The sequence below is a fragment of the Schistocerca americana genome, chromosome 6 (genome assembly GCF_021461395.2).
Source record: "Schistocerca americana isolate TAMUIC-IGC-003095 chromosome 6, iqSchAmer2.1, whole genome shotgun sequence".
Taxonomy (NCBI): domain Eukaryota; kingdom Metazoa; phylum Arthropoda; class Insecta; order Orthoptera; family Acrididae; genus Schistocerca; species Schistocerca americana.
Genome location: NC_060124.1, coordinates 471,296,310 through 471,317,742, shown reverse-complemented (window position 1 = coordinate 471,317,742; position 21,433 = coordinate 471,296,310). Strand labels below are relative to the sequence as shown.

Here is a 21,433-nt window from a genome sequence, read left to right as displayed (position 1 = left end):
CCAATAACATAAATTGTCTGACAGGTGGCAAAGTGAAGTTGGAATCTAACCTAAAATCATTTCTCCTGGATAACTCCTTCTATTTAAAAACTGGTACGCTGTAAAAAAAAAATAAAAAAATACCGTAAGTCTTTAAGTGCAGCGGCATCAGTTGGACGAAAAAATAACGTGTTCGTTAATGAAGAAGAGATGCAGATGATAAACGGATATTCATTGGACAAACATATAATACTAGAACTGACATATGATTGCATTTTCACGCAATTTGGGTGCATAGATACTGAGAAATCAGTACCCACAACAACCACTTCTGGCCGTAATAACTGCCTTGATACGCCTGGGTATTGAGTCAAACAGAGCTTGGATGGCGTGTACAGGCACAGCTGCCCATGCAGCTTCAACACGATACCACAGTTCATCAAGAGCAGTGACTGGCGTATTGTGACGAGCCAGTAGCTCAGCCACTATTGACCAGACGTTATCAATTCGTGAGAGATCTAGAGACTGTGCTGACCAGGGCAGCAGTCGAACATTACCTGTATCCAGATAGGCTCGTACAGGACCTGCACCATGCGGTCGTGCATTATCCTGCTGAAACGTAGGGTTTCGCCGGGATCGAATGAAGGGTAGAGCCACGGGTCGTAACACATCTGAAATGTACTGTCCACTGTTGAAAGTGCCGTCAATGCGAACAAGAGGTGACTGAGATGTGTAACCAATGGCAGCCCATACCATCACGCCAGGTGATATGCCAGTATGGCGATGACGAATACATGCTTCCAATGTGCGTTCACCGCGATGTCGCCAAACACGGATGCGACCATCATGATGCTGTAAACAGAACCTGGATTCATCCGAAAAAATGACGTTTTGCCATTCGTGCACCCAGGTTCGTCGTTGAGTAAACCACCGCAGGCGCTCCTGTTTCTGATGCAGCGTCAAGGGTAACCGCAGCCACGGTCTCAGAGCTGATAGTCCATGCTGCTGCAAACGTCGTCGAACTGTTCGTGCAGATGGTTGTTGTCTTGCAAACGTCCCCATCTGTTGACTCAGGGATCGAGACGTAGCTGCACGATCCGTTATAGCCATGCGGATAAGATGCCTGTCATCTCGACTGCTAGTGATACGATGCTGTTGGGATCCAGCACGGCGTTCCGTATTACCCTCCTGAACCCACCGATTGCATATTCTGCTAGCAGTCATTGGATCTCGACCAACGCGAGCAGCAATGTCGCGATACGATAAACCTCAATCGCGATAGGCTACAATCCGACCTTAATCAAAGTCGGAAACGTGATGGTAAGCATTTCTACTCCTTACACAAGGCATCACAACAATGTTTCACCGGGAAACGCCGGTCAACTGCTGTTTGTATATGACGTATCGGTTGGAAACTTTCTTCGTGTCAGCACGTTATAGGTGTCGCCAACGGCGCCAACCTTGTGTGAATGCTAAGAAAAGCTGATCTTTTGCATATCACAGCATCTTCTTCCTGTCGGTTAAATGTCGCGTCTGTAGCACGTCATCTTCGTGGTGTAGCAATTTTAATGGCCAGTAGTGTATTCATGTCCAGTAAACTGAATCGTTCCACATCATTTCGATAAAAGAATCGTTCAGACGATCGATGGAACATGTAACTAAATAACTGTGAAAACATTGTCACAGTAGTACTAAATAAACACCCTCGACATTGTTGTGTTTCTAACCACTATTCTTGTGTAATCTCAGACATGCTAGACTTAGAACTACTTAAACCTAACTAACCTAAGGACTTCACACACATCCATGCCCGAGGCTGGATTCGAACCTGCGACCGTAGCGGTCGCGCGGTTCCTGACTGTAGCGCCTAGAACCGCTCGGCCACAACGGCCGGCGAATAATTTTAATTTAATTACGGTGCACATATATTTCTTAGTTAATTAAAAAACGACAACCTTCTTCTTTCTTGTACTAAACTTAAAATTTTCGCACAGTCCATGTTTTACGTGTGGGAACAACGCCCAGTTCGATTGAAGTAAATAAACTGATTGGGTTCCGCCGACCGAAGACAGAAGTCTGTTCGTTCGGCCGCTGAGATCGGTTGCACCGAGACTGTGCGCGTACTGGCTTAGTGATTTGAAAAGATCGGCCGATGTCGACCGTTGACGGAGTGCTCCGATGGCGGTAGTACTGCGACCGCAGCCTGTGAAAGCCGACCACTCGCCCGAACGCACCGTCTCGGTCCAGCGCTCGGCACGCGTAATGCGGCTTACAGTTCCGCCCTCTGCGGTTGCAAGCCTAGGAGCGCGGAGAACATTAGCCTTCAACCGCAGACAAAGAGCCGGACAGGCAAGCGGATCGAGCAGGCTGTACTTCGTCACGGTAACCACAGCTAAGACGAAAATCGCTTGCTTGTCCTGGACTTCGATTTGAAACTTTTTTGACTCGCGTTCTACTAAGTTTTCGAATATCAATTTTGCGTCGATCTTGGTTTGCCCGCGCTTCATCGTTTGTAGCAATGAGTCTGGTTAGTGTCAGGCTACCACACATTAGTGTCTTAAATTCTCAATCCGCAGTGAAACTGCAGAGGCACACGCACAAGCGTTATTTCAGCTTTTACTGGCAGCCTTAACACGAATAAACTATTTGTAACCTTGTACAAAGTAACCACCGTTTAGAAGAGAAGGTGTAAAAACGGACGCAGTTGTAAAAAGGTCCCTACGCACCCACCAATTTATCGGCCGACCGACCAACCGACCAATTTCGTGGGAACCTACACACGTCTCGACCGACTACTCTCAGCGATTTGTTTCACTTAAGTTCATTGAGTTTACGTTCTACACTCATGCTCATAAATTAAGGGTAATGCTCATACATGGTGAAACAACGCTCTGGTGGGCGGTTTGCAGGTATAAATCATCTCGGGGTATGACCATGCGGTGCATTTGACCTGAGATCGTCGCATGACGGCGCTGGGATCAGTCCACATACGCAGAGGTGTGTTCGTGCATGTCAGAGTACGGTGCAGCGAGTAAGTGTGCAGACGTTTTTAGACGTGCTAATGGTGACTGTGTGTTGAAAATGGCTCAAAGTACACATATTGATGACGTTATGAGGGATGGAATACTAGGGCAGCTGGAGGCTGGTCAAACACAGCAGTTCGTAGCACGGGTCCTCCGTGTGCCACAAAGTGTGATCTCACGATTATAGCAATGATGCCAGCAGACAGGAAACGTGTCCAGGCGCTACAGTACGGGACGTCCACAGTGTACAACACCACAAGAAGACAGACTTCTCACAATTAGTGCCCTCAGATGGCCACGTAGTACTGCAGGTAGCCTTGCTCGGGCCTTACCGCAGACAGTGGAACAGTTGTCTCCAGACACACAGTCTACAGACGACTGAACAGACATGGTTTATTCTCCCAGAGACGTGCAAGGTGCATTCCACTCACCTCTGGTCACAGGAGAGCCCGTAAAGCCAGGTGTCAAGAACACAGTACATGGTCATTGGAACAGTGGTCCCAGGTTATGTTCACGGACGAGTCCAGGTGTAGTCTGAACAGTGATTCTCTGAACAGTGAACCAGGAACCAGATACAAACCCCTTAATGTCCTTGAAAGGGTCCTGTACGGAGGTCGTGGTTTGATGGTGTGGGGTAGGATTATGACTGGTGTACGTATACCCCTGGATGTCTTTGACAGAGGAACTGTAACAGGTCAGGTGTATCGGGACGTCATTTTGCATCAGTATGTCCGCCTTTTCAGGGGTGCAGTGGGTCCCACCTTCCTCCTGATGGATGATAACGCACGGCTCCACCGAGCTGCCGTTGTGGAGGAGTGCCTTGAAACACAAGGAATGGAGTGGCCTGCCTGTTCTCAAGACCTAAACCCCATCGAGCACGTCTGGGATGCTCTCGGTCGATGTATCGCTGCATGTCTTCAAACCCCTAGGACACTTCAGGAGCATCGACAGGCACTGGAGCAAGAATGGGAGGCTATACCCCAGCAGCTGCTCGACCACCTGATCCAGAGTATGCCAACCAGTTGTGCGGCCTGTGTACATGTGCATGGTGATCATATCCCTTATTGATGTAGGGGTACATGCGCAGGAAACAGTGGCGTTTTGTAGCACATGTGTTTCGGGACGGTTTTCTCAACTTATCACCAATACCGTGGACTAACAAATCTGTGTCGTGTGTGTTCCCTATGTGCCAATGCTATTAGCGCCAGTTTTGTATAGTGCCATCTTGTGTAGCACCTCATTCTGCAATTATCCTTAATTTATGAGCATGAGTGTATTACCTCTCGCTTTCTTTCATGCAGAAACAAAAATGGATGTTTGCGTTGGCTATTTTAGAGGTAACAAGGCCAAAAAAACGAAAGAAAGCTGTGGGCCAAGAAGTGGCTAATGCACGGAAAGAACTTTACCCACGTTCTGTTACTTAAGGAGCTGAGAGCCGATGATTTTCGTAATTTTCTAAGAATAGATGAATCATGTATTTAGGAGCTGCTGAACATCGTCAAAAACATTCTTAACGAAAATAATACAGTTATGAGAGAGGCTGTGAGCTGGGACAATAAGCTGCATTGTTATTCCTAGCCAGTGGCCTCCAATGCTGTTGTATCCCCACAATTAGAACCTAAAATGATTCCCGAAACTTGCAAAGTGATTTATAGTTGACTGAAGAAAAACATCATAGTAAAGAAGAAGTAAATAAAACAAAGGACGTTCATGTAAACGTTATTAATCTGTTTACATATGTAGCATAAAATATGACCTGTAAGTTCGAGAATCTCATTTAATTCGAAGGAGAAAGACTATACAGGTTGATAGCGCACATCATCCAATAAATACAACAGATACATAAGAAATGAAGCAGTTAACAACTGTAAGAACTACAAAAAGAATCTCACACCTTGCTTTTCACAGCAGAGGACTTTAACAGTTCTAAAAATGAAGCAAGTATGTTTTACAAATTAACGTCCATCGTGTGTCGATATTTTGGTTGTTAGTTTCATTTCCGGAAAGTACCGGAAATAAAACCTAAAAACTTTTACGTCTCTCACGAAGCCATTATGCATTCGTTACAAATAATGAAAAAAAATGCTTCATTTCTTCCATCTGTATTGCTATTCTCCCTGTACGACGTGTCCAACAAACATCTGCAGTCTTTAAATTTGTCCTCCAAGTTCTGTCTGCCTCGCACACTGTCACATACTTTAGAACAGCCATAATCCCGCGCCCAGTGACAAAAAACGAATTCTTGCCGGCCAGTTGGCATGTCAACGCTACACACGGCACAATTTGTTGAGTGAAGTGGTGCGGGATTCGGCTGTCGGGTCGTCCTTCAGGCTCGATATTTCGACAAGGAAAGTTCGTTAGTCGGTCAAAACGCCTATACACGTCTATTTCGTTGGTCGGTCTGCCGATGCTTCTGTGGGGTCCTTAAATATGGGAACTTAAAGTAATTTCATGGTGTTTTTCTAAAAATAGGATCCTAACCTACTTTTAGAAACATGTCTTTAGTCACTCAATCCCTTAGGTTCCATATGATAGCATCCATCCTGCTTAGGTGGGCTTGGTGCAAATATTAGCGCCCATTTAAACACCGCAATTTTCCCGTCTGTTTCAAATGTAGTTTCTCCGTTTGACTTACACTGAAGAGCCAAAGAAACTGGTGCACCATCCTAATATCGTGTAGGGCCCCCGAGAGCATGCAGAAGTGCCGCAACACGACGTCGCAAGAACTCGACTAATGTCTGAAGTAGTGCGGCGGGAACTGACACCATGAATCCGTAAGAGTACGAGGGAGTTGAGAACTCTTCTGAACAACACTTTGCAAGGCATCCCAGATATGTTCAATACTGTTCATGTCTGCGGAGCTCGGTGGCCAGCGGAAGTGTTTAAACACAGAAGGCAGTTCCCAGGGCCAATATGTAGAATTTCTGGACGTGTTGGGTGCTGCTGTAATTGCCCAAGTTCGCCAGATAGCGGAATGGACATGAATGGATGCAGGCGATCAGACAGGATGCTTACGTACGTATCACCTGTGAGTCGTATCTAGACGTATCACGGATCCCATATCACTCCAGCTGCACATGCCCTATATCATTACAGCGCCTCCACCAGCTTCAACAGGCCCCTGCTGACATGCAGGGTCCATGGATTCATGAGGTTGTCTCCATACCCGTAAACGTCCATCCGCTCGATACAATTTGAACGAGACTCGTCCGACCAGGCAACTTGTTTCCAGTCATCGACAGTCCAACGTCGGTGTTGACGGGCCCAGGCGAGGCGTAAAGCTTCGTGTCGTGCAGTCATCAAGAGTACAAGAGTGGGCCTTTGGCTCAGAAAGCCCATATCGATCATGTTTCGTTGAATGTTTCGCACGGTGACCTGATTGCTCAGCGATGAAATCTGTACCAGTTTGCGGGAGGTTTGAACTTCTCTCACGTTGAATGATTCTCTTCAGTCGTCGTCGGTCCCGTTCTTGCAGGATCTTTTTCCGGCCGCAGCAATGTCGGAGATTTGATGTTTTACTGGACTGTTGACATTCACGATTCACTCGTGAAATGGTCGTAAGAGAAAATCCCCATTTCATCGCTGCCTCGGCGATGCTGTGTCGCATCGCTCGTGCGCCGGCTATTAACAGCACGTTCAAACTCACTTAAATCTTCATAACCTGCCATTGTAGCAGCAGTAACCGATCTAACAACTGCGCCAGACACTTGTTGTCTTGTATAGGTGTTACCGACCCCAGCGCCGTATTCTGCCTGTTTACCTATCTCTATATTTGAATACGCATGCCTATATCAGTTTCTTTGGCGCTTCAGTCTGTTATCCCCTGGTCCCAAATTAAAGAAGAGAACCATCACTCGGCGACGCGAAATCGGAAGTGCTGGGACACGTATCAGTTGGACAAATGCTGTCAAGAAGTCTTTGAGTCTGAGCTTGCAGGCCAGCTGAGAGGCAGGTGAAAGGAGAGTAAAGGCCTTCAGAAAAAGAAAATTAAAGCCACGAAATGGTCTGATTCATCAGCCTCTTGCGCCTCTCTCCTCGTGGACACCGATAATGAATCGGATATCAACGATGAGGATACAAAAGACTTGAACATAACAATCTGCCTGTTTTGTGCTGAAATGTTCTTTCCCAGTACTTGCGGGGAAGTGTGGGTTTAATGCGTTATATGTCAAGGACTGCAAGAGCATTTAATTTTGCGATCTCTGTAAATATAATTTTATTTCACTTTCATTTAAAATGCTTCAATACAAAAGGTGTTTTTTGTTGATTAGTATACCGTTTTGAATTTTTTTATCCAGTTTTATTACGTCATTATAAAAGACTTAAACTTTTTAGAGAGGACCCATATTTAAAGCCCATTCTTTTCATTGCTTTTTTACGAGTTTCTTGTCGATCTTGGTATAGAATAGAAGTGATTGATACTGATCATTACTTTGCTGCTGCTGTTAATGAAGGTCAAATCTTTAGCATTTTTCCAAAAGACAGTACCTTTAAGGTTAAAACAAATAAGAGCGTTCATATTCACACCCTTTCCTCAATGTGTAAAGTCTTCTGCTTTGTCCACTTCTGAGATTGGCTGATAATTTTAGAAAAAAGCTGAGGACGTAATACTACTAGCAGGTTGATTTTTCACGTCGCTGAGGAAATGTTAGTCACAGATCACGATTCTCCTGTGGTTTTTCTTATTTCTGTCGAATGTAGCTGCTGCAGTTAATACTCCTGCCGACACATTTGTAAATTGATGTTTTTATTTTGATTTTATAGTCTGCAATCAGTCCGTAGACTATGTTTTTCTGGAGGTTGTTATGGAGAAACGCTTGATTTTGTGTTTGTCTTTGCTATGGGATTAGGCGAAGTCCTTATCGCTTTAAGTTATTGCTAACTGACTTTTCTCTATACAAAAAAATTTGTTGTTCCTCTCTGTGTCCACATCTCTACAGTTTCTAAATTAATTTTTTTATTTTTTTTTTATTTCTTAATACTCACTGCCGTGCCGGCCAGAGTGGCCGAGCGGTTAAAGGCGCTACAGTATGGAACCGCACGACCGCTACGGTCGCAGGTTCGAATCCTGCCTCGGGCATGGATGTGTGTGATGTCCTTAGGTTAGTTAGGTTTAAGTAGTTCTAAGTTCTAGGGGACTTATGACCACAGCAGTTGAGTCCCGTAGTGCTCAGAGCCATTTGAACTCACTGCCGTGGAAGCCTAAAGGAATGATAAAACATGGAGGATTTGCCAGACTGTGCCTTTTATTTTTAATTTACATTTGTACTTTACTAAACACTTTTCGGTGAAGAACGGAGATACATCTCGCATCACAATGACTTACCCTTTTTCCTGGCCCATTCATGAATGCTGCATGGCGCATTGGTAAGACCAATATGAGTCGAAATGATTTTTACTGTCGTAGTTACATCTTCATTATGTGGACTGATAATTCGGCTATCAAAGCTTATAGGTTCCGAAATAAGTTGTCGTAAATGGAAGCAACAAAGAATCTTTCAGAAAACAGATGTGCCAGGTGCCTTAAGTGTCACTGAGGGTGGTTCTTCACTTCGTGTAATTTGTGTTGAATTTTCAGATGAGAGGATTGTAGTAATATTTTTGTCGTTTAATTATAAATTTCAAATTTCAGAATCAAAGTATGTGACGTAAACGGCATTCCGTTTGTAAAGGCAGAGACATTCTGGTCTTGTTCGCAGGGCTCAATTGCGCGTTGGTTTTCGCAGTCACTGCAACGGCGGAATACGCCGCTCCGTTTTGTTAGCACAGCAGCAACCTTTCTGGCGCGACTGTTCAGCAGTGTCGGCGGCGGTGCTGGGGGTTTCCCAAGAGGCCCGCTACGTGCTTCGTCTACGATCCACGGTTTAATACAGGTACACACCCAGAATCGCCTGACTTTCCTTATGAAGCTGAAGCGAGTTTGGTAGACGAGTTTCGTCAGCTAGAGCAAGTGCTACTGTTGATTGTCAAGCCCCGCTCAGCGTCTTAGCTGCGTAGTGCACCTGACATTGCATTAACAGCTGCAGAGACACTGAAGTCCGCCAGATAAGCAGCTTGTGTTCTGGTAGGTTGGCGGTTACGACTCAGCTATGTAGTAACACGGTCATCAGCTGCCGCCCGGCCTTGGCGGGCTCTGAGCCCGTGTTTAGCGTCACCACGTGACGCGCATGCGCAGTATGATGCCACGCGCCAGAGCCTGCAGTTCACCTTTTCTGTCCTCTGGTTCATAGAGTTGGGCAACACGATTCTTTTTCCCGATTCTGTTCCTACGATTCAATCTCATATTGCGAATCGATTCCTACGATTCTTTCTAGTCTGCGATGGCACGATTCTTATGGAATTTAAAAAGGTCTAAATCTTACTCACAGATGGCAGGACATGTCTGACATTTTCAATGGGGTTAGAATCGAACTGTGTCATGATAAGCCAGAAGGAGTTTATTTATGAGTAAACATGCATATAACCTTACAAGTGTGATTCTCGATTTATACGTGTAATGCCTTAATTGATGAAAGGTCACGTTTGATTTGATTGTATCTATTGTTTTATTTCAGTATGCCAGAAAAGAGGAGTCGTTCTGTCCGAGAAGTGGTGCAAAATTGCTTCCTTTGTTCACACGCATCCTCGACTTGACTGCCATCTGGCGGTCGCAATCATTCGGCACGACACGGCATGATTCGGAAGTTGCGTTCGAAGCATAGCGTACTAAGAATCGATGAATCGTTGGAACTTGGAATCGTCACTACTCGGAAACAAGCAATCGTTCTAACGATTATTTTGAACGACAATTCGTCCGTATCACGATTCGATTCTTAAGATTCTTTATTTAGAGTCGTTCAAATGAACGACTCATTCACGAATCGCCACAACTCTACTGGTTTACATTAGAGATGGGTCGAACTCGTTCAGTCCCGTGAACTACTTCATTCATTTCACTCTTTGCCGTGAAGCTTTCAAATGAAGTAGTTCATTCATGAAGTACGGAAGCCTGGCGAAGTTGCCTAGTTCGCCGCTCAGCCGCGGCTACGCTGGCATCGCCTCGCTCGTACAATAAAGCTTCGTAATACTTCATAAGTTTACCAACAGATGGCCGAACTATGCAGTAACGTGCACGCAACGTTTTACACATTTACAGCGTCGAGTTAACTTGAACAGAGCATGGTCGAAGGGGACAAAGGAAAGATAAACAGAGAAGCCTGTCACATATAAAGAAGGTATTACGTTTAATGAAGCTCGACATTTTCTCACGAAGCGCCCAAAAAAGTCTTTATCTGCCAAGTGAAACCTTATTTGTTGTATTCATGGACTGAAAACTACAAAATAGAATGAGTATGTTTACCACTGTCACAGTCTATATACCTATGTTAAGTAATTATTCAGAAGTTTTCTTGTAGATTTTATTTTTGTTGAGAGTAATAACCCTCAAAATTCAAAACGTAAACTGTCACTCACCTGTAGTCATTGGTACCATTTCACGTAAAATCGCTCTTTATTTTATTCGGAAAGCAGTTTTTATGTTTATTCACGCTTATACAATGGCTAGCAACTCGCGATCGCGTAAAAGTAGTGAAATTTGGGGTTTCTTCGCCGATTTAGGTGATGGGAAAGCAAAGTGCAACTGTTGTTCTAAGAGTATTTCGCCGCGCGATTCGTCGACAGGCAGTAGAGGGAGGACTGAAGTGAAGGGAGAATGAGTGACGTAGCGCCGATGTAGTGGGAGAGGGAGAGGGGAAGAGAGTGAGTGAACTAGAAAAAAGTGTGGAGTGTGCTATCTGTGAAGAGCTTGAAGTACCAGTTCATTGAAATTGAGTGGTTAGTTCACACTTCACTGGAGCGAAGCGTTCATTTGAACGACTCATTCACGAGCTCCCCATCACTAGTTTACATCTATTAGTGCGATACCGTCACTGGTATTTTAAATCTCTGTTGTTTTGCTTCGGAGCTGTGTTGTTTCTTTGAGGACAGTGCTTCATTCGATTACTGTTAAGGTCGGCACATACTCTACTGTTTGTCATGGTCAATTCACCTGCTTAGACACGAATTACCCATTTTTTTCTTGCCTCCACACCACTCACGAGGAGAACACAACAACTGCCATAATCTGATTTCCCAGAAACTTCACATGGTGGAAGAGGGGTCAAAATAAGCGAACAAGTGTCTCGGTTTATCCGTAGACACTCGACCATTTCCGAAAAAAACCACGATCGAAGTTTACGAGGTGTTTTCCAGGTACTTAATGTCTTTTACCGCGCGGCATTATCAGACGAAATGGTGGCGCAGTGGTTAGCAGTTAATTTTGGGCGCTGTGTTCGAAAACCGACTATTATTTTTATTTTTGTTTTTCATTTAAGTACCGATGTCTGTAGAAGATTACTATACAAATTTTTTCCACAGTAGATTCATATAACGTTTCCTTATTCGTCCGTTAATTGTTTTTCAGATGAATCAATTAAAAATAATAAAAAACTTAATAAAATGTGTTAGGTGAAATTCTTGTGGTGTATCTTGATTCGTAATCAACTGTAAGCACCAGTTTTCGGAAAAGTGATCCGTTATGCATGGTTTGCCGCGAAATTATTGCCAACGCATTGAATCTTCACTGATGTAAATGGTTTCTTTCCCGAATGAGATTCACACGAACAAATGTCATTGTGGCAAAACTGCATTCGCGCGATGCTCGTGGTGTCTGTATCGAATGTTTCTGCGACTGGTATTATTCAAAGGAATGCATCAAATTTTTTTGAAGTACAAACATAAGAATAAAATACAAGAATTGATGTAAGATTCAAACGTATGAATATGAGAATTTAAAATGGTTGTACCCCAGAAAATACCATAAATGCTCGTATTATATAGTAAATATATGACATGTTGTGAAAGCCATTTACAATTTTACAGTTAATGCCCTTGTATCCTCCAGCTTGGTAAGGAACATTCGTGTGGTAACCTTCTACGGACATGGTTACATAAATGAAACAAATAAATAAAACAAATAAATAAAAATAAATCGAGTTTCAAACAGGGGGCGTAAATGTGAGAGGCTGAGATTAACGAGCGCTAAAACGCATGGAAAATACATCGAACACTTCGGCCGTCTATTTCTGAGAAACGGCTCAGTGTCTACGGATAAGACGAGACACGTGTTCGCTTTTTTACGTCACGGCCATGTCCAAAACCACGGGCATACCTAGCGGGGGATGGGGAAAAGCAGCTGTCCTCACCCCACCCCTACTCACCAGAAAAAAAATACGAGCCCAGTAAAGCAAACCCACATCTGGCCCGCCACACAGAGTGCATTAAGAGTCAGTTTTGAAGAACTCAAAACAAGGGTAGTAGCAGCTGTAGTCAGTCATTCCTCGTGAAATCTCGAAGCTACTTCGCCTTCGCCGCGATTCTACTTGTAACTAAAGATGCCAGACGGTATTGGATCTGAAAGCCTCCAGTACCTTCAGTACATGATTTTTTTTCTCATGTTACCAGCCAATGTAAAAAAACTACAAACGTAAGTATACAAAGCAGTCACATGTGTCTGAACATTACCTACCTGACAGCGAAATTAAGTACGTTGTAAGTATTAGGCATTGTACCTGTTATGAAGTGCAAGCATTAGTAATGTTTAGTGATTAATAAACATAGGGTTTAATAGTTTCGGATTGTATTTTCTAAGAAATTCTACTTCGTTTCTTCCATTTCTCCCCCTTCCCCGAAACTACAATATGATTTGCTTCACTTGTACGCATCTGGTGGCTGGGTGGTCAGCGCGACGGAATGTCATACCTAACGGCCCGGGTTCGATTCCCGGCTGGGTCGGAGATTTTCTCCGCTGAGGGACTGGGTGTTGTGTTGTCCTTATCATCGTCATTTCATCCCCATCGACACGCAAGTCGCCGAAGTGGCGTCAACTCGAAAGACTTGCACGGGGCGAACGGTTTACCCGACGGGAGGCCTTGCAACACGGCATTTCCATTTTTCTTATTTGCTTCACGTATCCACCCCCTCCCTCCCCCCCCCCCCCCACCCTCCCTACCTACTGCACGCAGATTCTCCTGTTTCCAGTAAACTGACAAGTGATTCTATTTTCTAAGAAATTCTACTTCGTTTCTTCCATTTCTCCCCCTTCCCCGAAACTACAATAGCGTATCAAGCTGTATGACTGCCTAGTACAAAGCAGTAGTTATAAACAGCAGTTGTGTAGGAGCAGTGGATTTTTTAAAGCAATTGCTTTTGGTAATTCCTTAAGTTATCAGTTAGAATAAATCGGAGCTAGTCATAATTTGTTGTTAGCATACTTCGCAGAGGCTGCTTCTGCTGTTAATGTATAACTTCACGCTTTCCATATCCCTTCAGACTCTCATTCTCGGCCGGCCGGTGTGGCCCAGCGGTTCTAGGCGCTTCAGTCAGGAACCGCGCGACCGCTACGGTCGCAGGTTCGAATCCTCCCTCGGGCATGGATGTGTGTGATGTCCTTAGGTTAGTTAGGTTTAATTAGTTCTAAGTTCTAGGCGACTGATGACCTCAGAAGTTAAGTCGCATAGTGCTCTGAGCCATTTGAACCATTTTTCTTATTCTCGACGGGATTTGTAGAAAACGATACATGAATGGATGTATGACTGAAGAGCGGTTTACTTATGTAAAGTTATTTCGTGAGTCCCATGGTGAACCTGAATATCTGTGTAGTTATTTGTACCTGGGGAATGAGAAAATTAAAAAAAGAAAGAAAATCAATCCCAGTAATAAATCAAACTCATTTATTTCGATTCGACAGCTTCTTGCATTACACTGCCATTAAGTAATTTATTCCATCCCGTCTCCCTGATCGTGACTGCCTCAGTTACGCCCAATTTTAGGGTTCTGTACCTAAACCGGTAAAAAAAAGTCTTATAGGATCATTTTGTTGTCCGTCGTCCGTCTTTTAATACCCCTTTTTCTCAGGAACGGATAATGCTGAAATTTTCGTCAAATACAAAGATCTACTGTCCCTTGGCGGTAGAAATAATTTAGGCTTCTATGTGAATGCGATCCAAAGATACGGCCAAATGTGTCATATACTTTGACGCTCGCAAACTCACTAATTAAAAGCTGTAGATGAACTATGTATGTACATGTCCGGATTGGTGGTCCAGCGGCGAAGAGCGCGCTTTGAGACCAAGAGGTCGCGTGATTGAATCACTGTCGGACCACTGGTTTTTCAGTCTTCATTTTAACCCAGATTTCAACTGTCAACAATGTAAAGCCGCCAAAACCAACACATGGTTCGAATTCAAAATCAAAAATGGTTCAAATGGCTCTGAGCACTATGGGACTTAACATCTGAGGTCATCAGTCCCCTACAACTTAGAACTACTTAAACCTAACTAACCTAAAGACATCACACGCATCCATGCCCGACGCAGGATTCGAACCGGCGACCGAAGCGGCCGGGCGGTTCCAGACTGAAGCGCCTAGAACCGCTCGGCCACAACGGCCGGCGTTCGAATTCAGTCTTAAACTGTGAGACCCCTTTCTCCAGTTGGATAACTGGGGCAGGTCATGGTCACGCAAGTCACCGAAGTGGCGTCCAGCAGAAAGACTTGTACCAGGCTATTGGGCCACACGAAATTGTTACTATTAGCATCTATATGCATAATTAAGTCTGTACGGAAGCCTCAGAATGCGAGTCGTACACGCACTTGTCCGGTTTCTCTACCGTATGTGACGTGAAGGCCACCGTGTTTTGTTTCGCCGATTTCTTATGACCTCTCTTGGTATTTACTTATTCGCTACCTGCATGGAAAGAACTTTGAAATATGAAACAGCATTTCCTTGCTTCCGCGGATATGCAGCAAATTAATCTTGCAACATAAAACTCTGGGTTGATAGGTTCACACAGAGAAGTAACAATGAAATAATAATTTCCTTTACATTTTGTTTCATTTTGAGCACGTAAATTATAGGAGTCCTAGACATACACTCCTATACAGTACTAAGTTTGACTCTGGAATCTTTTCCCATAGTATTATTCCGCCTCATGAAACGACAGCTGATTGCGAATGGCTTAGCTCGACAGAGAAGCGTGTAATTCAATTACCCGGTGAACACAAACGGATTTGTCTTCATTACTCATCCCATCTGCCCCCCAGTGATCTGCAGCATTCTTCTATAGCGCCACGTTCCAGTAACTCTTCCTATTTGAACTGTTTCCCTTTCGTACAAAACTATACTCCAGACAAGTACCTCTAGGAAAGACTTGATAACATTTAAATTTATGTTTGATGTTGACCAATTTATCGGTAGAGAGGAAGAAAAGTGAACGCCCAAAGAACTAAAAATATGTCGTTCCCATTTCTTTTTTGAGGAATGCTTCTCTGGTTTTGCCTGTCCACTACACCGGCCATTGTCAGTTATTTTTCTGTCCCGACAGCGAAAATAATCAACTACATTTAGTGCCTCATTTCCTAATCTACGTCCTTCAGCATCAGGCATAACTCTAATTCACAGCGTTATCTGCGTTTTACTGTTGTTAAGGTTTATCGTCTATCCTCTTTTCAAGACGCTGTCCACTCCATTCGACTGATCTTCCAAGTCCAAACTGCAAAGTTTTCATTTCTTCTTCGTTAATTTTATCTCTCGTTTCAAAATTTTATCTCTCGTTTCAAAATTTCATCTGTCGTTTCAAAATTTCATCTGTCGTTTCAAAATTTCATCTGTCGTTTCAAAATTTCATCTGTCGTTTCAAAATTTCATCTGTCGTTTCAAAATTTCATCTGTCGTTTCAAAATTTCATCTGTCGTTTCAAAATTTCATCTGTCGTTTCAAAATTTCATCTGTCGTTTCAAAATTTCATCTGTCGTTTCAAAATTTCATCTGTCGTTTCAAAATTTCATCTGTCGTTTCAAAATTTCATCTGTCGTTTCAAAATTTCATCTGTCGTTTCAAAATTTCATCTGTCGTTTCAAAATTTCATCTGTCGTTTCAAAATTTCATCTGTCGTTTCAAAATTTCATCTGTCGTTTCAAAATTTCATCTGTCGTTTCAAAATTTCATCTGTCGTTTCAAAATTTCATCTGTCGTTTCAAAATTTCATCTGTCGTTCCGTGACCAGCCTTCCTAGGCAAAGGTCCCGAGTTCGAGTCTCGGTCCGGCACACAGTTTTAATCTGCCAAGAAGTTTCAGGTTTTCAATTCTTCAGTATATCTTCTAAGATGCTATCAGTATTGTCTCACGTGTTCCTACATTTTCCCAAGGCCCACTTCTACCCATCCTTCCATCCTTCCGTTCTTCCGTGGACATCTAAGGAGCTATACTGTGCAACTTTTCAAAACGAAGCATCATTCTTCAGTATATTTAAGATCATCTCTCATCTGTTTCCGATAAGTGATGGCAGTCGGTACGAAAACCGGTTATCGGATAGGAAAGCCTGATCCAAGCCGGTGTAAGCTTCGTACCAGAAAGCCGGAGACCAAGCTGCTCCATCCTGTTAGTCACCGAAGATTGTTAACGTGTGTGGGGCAGTTGCGACTGGTAGCTACAGTCCATCCATTGATGCGCGACTCCAAATACTGTTGGTCAGTACAGCCAGACCGGATGTGGCGACCACGCTCCAGCACGTGCTCGTGTTCCGTGACCAGCCTTCCTGTGTTTGCAGGATGGTACGTCATGCAAAGGGCGCAGAAAAGTTCGCTTTCCTGTCTCTCAAAGCTGGGCCTTTCGGACGTCTGTACTCAAATGAAAATCTGCTACTACGTATGTAAATATGCTGCTGGATGTTTCGTGGGAGAGTAGGCAAGCTTAGCCGCTACTCGACAGAGGCCACTCGGTGTTCACGAGGGCCTTCAGTGAGTAATGCAATTCATTTTTTTCCTGATAGCATCCAGGATTCCGTCATTCCCCACTCTTTTGGCTACAAAACCCTATTTTTCGTCATAATCTCTGTTCTTTCGCCACCTTACTGGGAGCGCCTATGTTCCTGCATGGTACCACTCTACTGGCCGACATCGGAACCAACTTCTTGCTGCATCAATAATCACCTCGTCATCCACGTACTGCCTTCCGCGGAGTGCATTCTTCATTGTGTGAAACACCTGGAAGCTACTTATGTTCTTCTGTTAATCGACGAGGTAACCCAACGGACACACACACACCGAGTACCGCAGCTCGTGAGCGAGTGTGTCAGCCCTGTCAACCGAAACGTCCAATTGCACAGCGAGGTGTTTGTGTTCCCTCGATCACCTCGAATGAGAGTGTCCGCACGTTCCAGTATGGCAGATTTCACAGCTGCATGCGGCCGGCCTTCACGTGGGAGACCTTGGTGCAATGATGAAAATGCCTCACCCAACGACTCATCGTGCGTTTGTTCGCTGCCAGATATCCGTAGACATTCAGCAAGCGCCTATGAATATCTGCGATGCTCTGGTTTTACGACAAAAGGAACACAATGACACCTCTCTGCTTGCAACGCATCTCCATTACAGACGTCATTTTAAAGGCTACGTGTAGCACCGCCACCTATCGGAACTTCATGAAACTGTAGGGACTGAAGCGGCAATGTTCCACGGTGTCCCACAACAAATTCCGTAGGCCTATCTTTTCAACAGAAAAAGCGGTAGAGGATCTCGATCATTCTTTGGCACGTCATCATATCACAATTATCTGCGAGCTTGGGTTTCTCTCTGTGATTCAGGTACTAATGAAGATGATTTCGAGCCGTCTGATGTTAATGCATTATAAGTTCAGCATCTGTCAGTGACTGTTTCGATCATTAAGCACTCTACACTTCTGTAAAATAATGTGCCGTTTTTCATTTAACTTACGTGTACTGGAAACGAAAGACATTTCTAAAGGTTTTGTTAGTCTCAAAGGGAAGTGTTACTTGTATTATGAGTACAAGAAAGATTCAAAGGAAGTTATCGAGCGATGCGGGGCTTCGGTTAAGTCACTGTACTTGCATTCAGGTTTATATCCGTTCAGCATATCCAGATTTACGTTTTTTGTGCTTTGCCGAAATATTGTTTGTGTTCCATCTGTAATGATTGTATCGTCGACCTGACGATAAACACTAATCTCCCCTCGAAGTAAATTCAAATGGTTCAAATGGCTCTAAGCGCTACAGGACTTACCATGAGAGGTCATCAGCCCCCTAGACTTAGAACTATTTAAACCTAACTAACCTAAAGACATCGCAGACATCCATGCCCGAGGCAGGGTTCGAACCTGCGACCGTAGCAGCAGCGCGGTTCCGGACTTAAGCGCCTAGAACCGTTCGTCCACAGCGGCCGGCCATAGATGACTCCGAAACAGTCTTCGACCAAGATGGATTATTACATCTGATCTACTGCCAGAGAGTGGTACGCAGAACCTCGCTGAATAAAACTCCAAGAACTATGGGTTACGGTGGTGTAAGGAATGCCTAGATATATACCATCGTGGAGACATAACTACAGTATTAAAATAAATGAACGTAACAGTTTTAGCGTCGAGTGATTAAACGGAAATCATTATTGTCTGTGTCTACGGAAAACTATTTCTGACATAGTATATTCATGTAAGAGAAAACTGTGTAACACAACAAAGAATTACAGACATTGGCTGCGAGTGGGCAGTGGGTTAAATCAGCAGGGAAAGTCGAAAATTTGTGTCGGACCGGGATTCGAACCCGGGTCACCTGCTTACTAGGCGGATATTCTGACTAGTAAGCCATCCAGACGTCGTGGCCATCACCACTACACTGACTCCCCTAGCACGCCTCCTGTCAGACCCATATTCCCAACTGAAAGATCAGGCACCACGTATATGTAATTAAGGCGAGGACGGCCGACGATCTCTTCAGTGCGGATACACAACAGGCCCGAATTCTTACAGGAATCTGAGAAATGCCGTGAGTGATGAGAATAACGGGCTGCGGCAGTACGTTAATAGTATGTGGATGAGTTGAGAATTTTGTTCTGGCGGGAGGCGTTTTAAGCTAGTCCGTGCAGACGCGCTGACCATTGTGTTCGGATGGTTTTGTGGTCAGAACACATGCCTCGTATACAGGAGAGCTGGGTGCGAATCCCAGTCCAGCACGAATTTTCACCTTTCCCCATTGATTTATATCAATGCCGACTCACAACCAATGTCTGTTATTTCTTTGTGTGTTAGTTCATGGTGGCTGCTGGATCAAAATGCTGTCTGTTCTTTCGCACATGTCCGAAAGAACAGGCACCACATATATAGAAAACTATGACCTAGATCTGGGTTCGAAACGGCACACCTTGCTGTAGTGGGTAGCACTTCTCGAAATGAACCATCCAGATACACTTGTCATCTTACTCCGATCTGTAACAAAACAACTGTCACAGACATCCTACTGTCACCAAATGTCTGCCATTCCTGAGCCATCCAATGTACTTGTGCAGTTTTTCTCCGACAGGAAGAACATAAGTCAGTCTTCGAGACTAGAGGGAGGGAGGGAGAGAGAGAGAGAGAGAGAGAGAGAGAGAGAGAGAGAGAGAGAGAGAGAGAGAGAGAGGGGGGGAGATAGATTCCACCAACAAATGACTAGCACTTTTGTTCGCCTTTTCATCACAACATTCTTTAAAAAGTATGAGATATTTCTGAAAAAAAAACACAAAAAACTTACAATCGGCTTGGAGAAACATACACGCGTTGTTAAATTTCCTAAGCAAGTACGCTGAACACTCAGTGAATCTATTGTACTTAGAATAAAAACTTATGTTTTTGAAGAATTGCGGTTGGAACCCACGAGGAAGCGTTGTGTTATGTGAAACTGCCCATGTTGCGAAAAACTTTCCTCCTCAAGTATATTTGCAACTGATCTAACCACAAATTTTTCGATTTCTCCCAAACTATTAGAATTCTGACTTGAAATGTACAGATAAAAGTTCCTTACTTCCTAGTGTTCTAACGTCACTGCCAGGTTCGAAAAGAATCCTGCGGGAAGACTTTTGACCGGGATTAATTCTCAAACGGAGTCATAGTGACTGTAGTGGACTGGCCAGACAGCCAATCCACTATGACCGGTAGCCGAAAGGCAGGCGTTAAGCTCACGCAGGCTGGCATGAGGTCTGGAACATAACAATGAAATGAGAACTTAAAAAAACGGACGTAACTGGTAGAATACTTAACTTTAATCCACGATTGGTGAACATCTCTCTTGACTGTACATGCTTCACAAGATAAATATCAAATGCTATGGCGCCTTGCTAGGTCGTAGCAAATGACGTAGCTGAAGGCTATGCTAACTATCGTCTCGGCAAATGAGAGCGTAGTTGTCAGTCGAGCATCGCTAGCAAAGTAGGCTGTGCAACTGGGGCGAGTGCCAGGACGTCTCTCTAGACCTGCCGTGTGGTGGCGCTCGGTCTGCAATCACTGACAGTGGCGACACGCAGGTCCGACGTATACTAACGGACCGCAGCCGATTTAAAGGCTACCACCTAGCAACTGTGGTGTCTGGCGGTGACACCACAGTGACTAAACCCTTTCACAGAAGCATTCGTATTCTTCGAATGGGCCCAGAATCAGTACGCCGAAGTTCGCCGAATTCTGTGGCGTTCAAGGTCTGATCTTTCCTTGAGAGACGCAAAAGAGAATTTAAATGTGTTGTCGTATTGCAAATACACTGATGGAAAAAAATCCCAACACCAAGAAGGAGATTTCGTGCCAGTCGGTTAAGAGTGGAGCTAATAGCACCATTATGAGGATGTAAATCAGGTTTGCTAAAGAAGGCGCTGTAACGGTCGTGCACGTTAGTTACCTTTGAGCCGGCCGGAGTGGCCGAGCGGTTCTAGGCGCTACAGTCTGGAACCGCGCGACCGCTACGGTCGCAGGTTCGAATCCTGCCTCGGGCATGGATGTGTGTGATGTCCATAGGTTAGTTAGGTTTAAGTAGTTATAAGTTCTAGGGGACTGATGACCTCAGCAGTTAAGTCCCATAGTGCTCAGAGCCATTTGAACCATTTGAAGTTACCTTTGAGACTGGACTTAGTGAGTTGAGGTTAGTCAAGAATCCCTTAAGACTCCAAAGACGCCATTATGGTAGATATCGAAATAGATGACAGAGTGACAGAAAAACAATTAAAATCGCTCAACAGAGGAAAGGCCCCTGGACCTGATGGGATACCAGTTCGATTTTACACAGCGTACGCGAAGAACTTGACCCCCTTCTTGCAGCGGTGTACCGTAGGTCTCTAGAAGAGCGTAGAGTTCCAAAGGATTGGAAAAGGGCACAGGTCATCCCCGTTTTTAAGAAGGGATGTCGAACATACGTGCAGAACTATAGACCTATATCTCTAACGTCGATCAGTTGTAGAATTTTGGAACACGTATTATGTTAGAGTATAATGACTTTTCTGGAGACTAGAAATCTACTCTGTAGGAATCAGCATGGGTTTCGAAAAAGCCGATCGTGTGAAACCCAGCTCGTGCTATTCGTCGACGAGACTCAGAGGGCCATA

At 44.3% G+C, this 21,433-nt stretch overlaps 1 protein-coding gene across 4 annotated transcripts in view; it reads left to right on the top strand.

The window, feature by feature from the left end:
* Positions 1–21,433, top strand: part of LOC124619382 (carotenoid isomerooxygenase) — a 374,524-nt gene that overhangs the window by 138,921 nt on the left and 214,170 nt on the right. For 2 of the 4 annotated variants that reach the window (XM_047145721.1, XM_047145722.1), the window contains exon 2: positions 8,702–8,875. The exons of the other annotated variants lie outside the window; for them this stretch is intronic. In XM_047145721.1, coding sequence (XP_047001677.1) covers positions 8,702–8,875 — 174 coding nt within the window. The remainder of the gene's footprint in view (positions 1–8,701; positions 8,876–21,433) is intronic. 4 annotated transcript variants of the gene reach the window in all.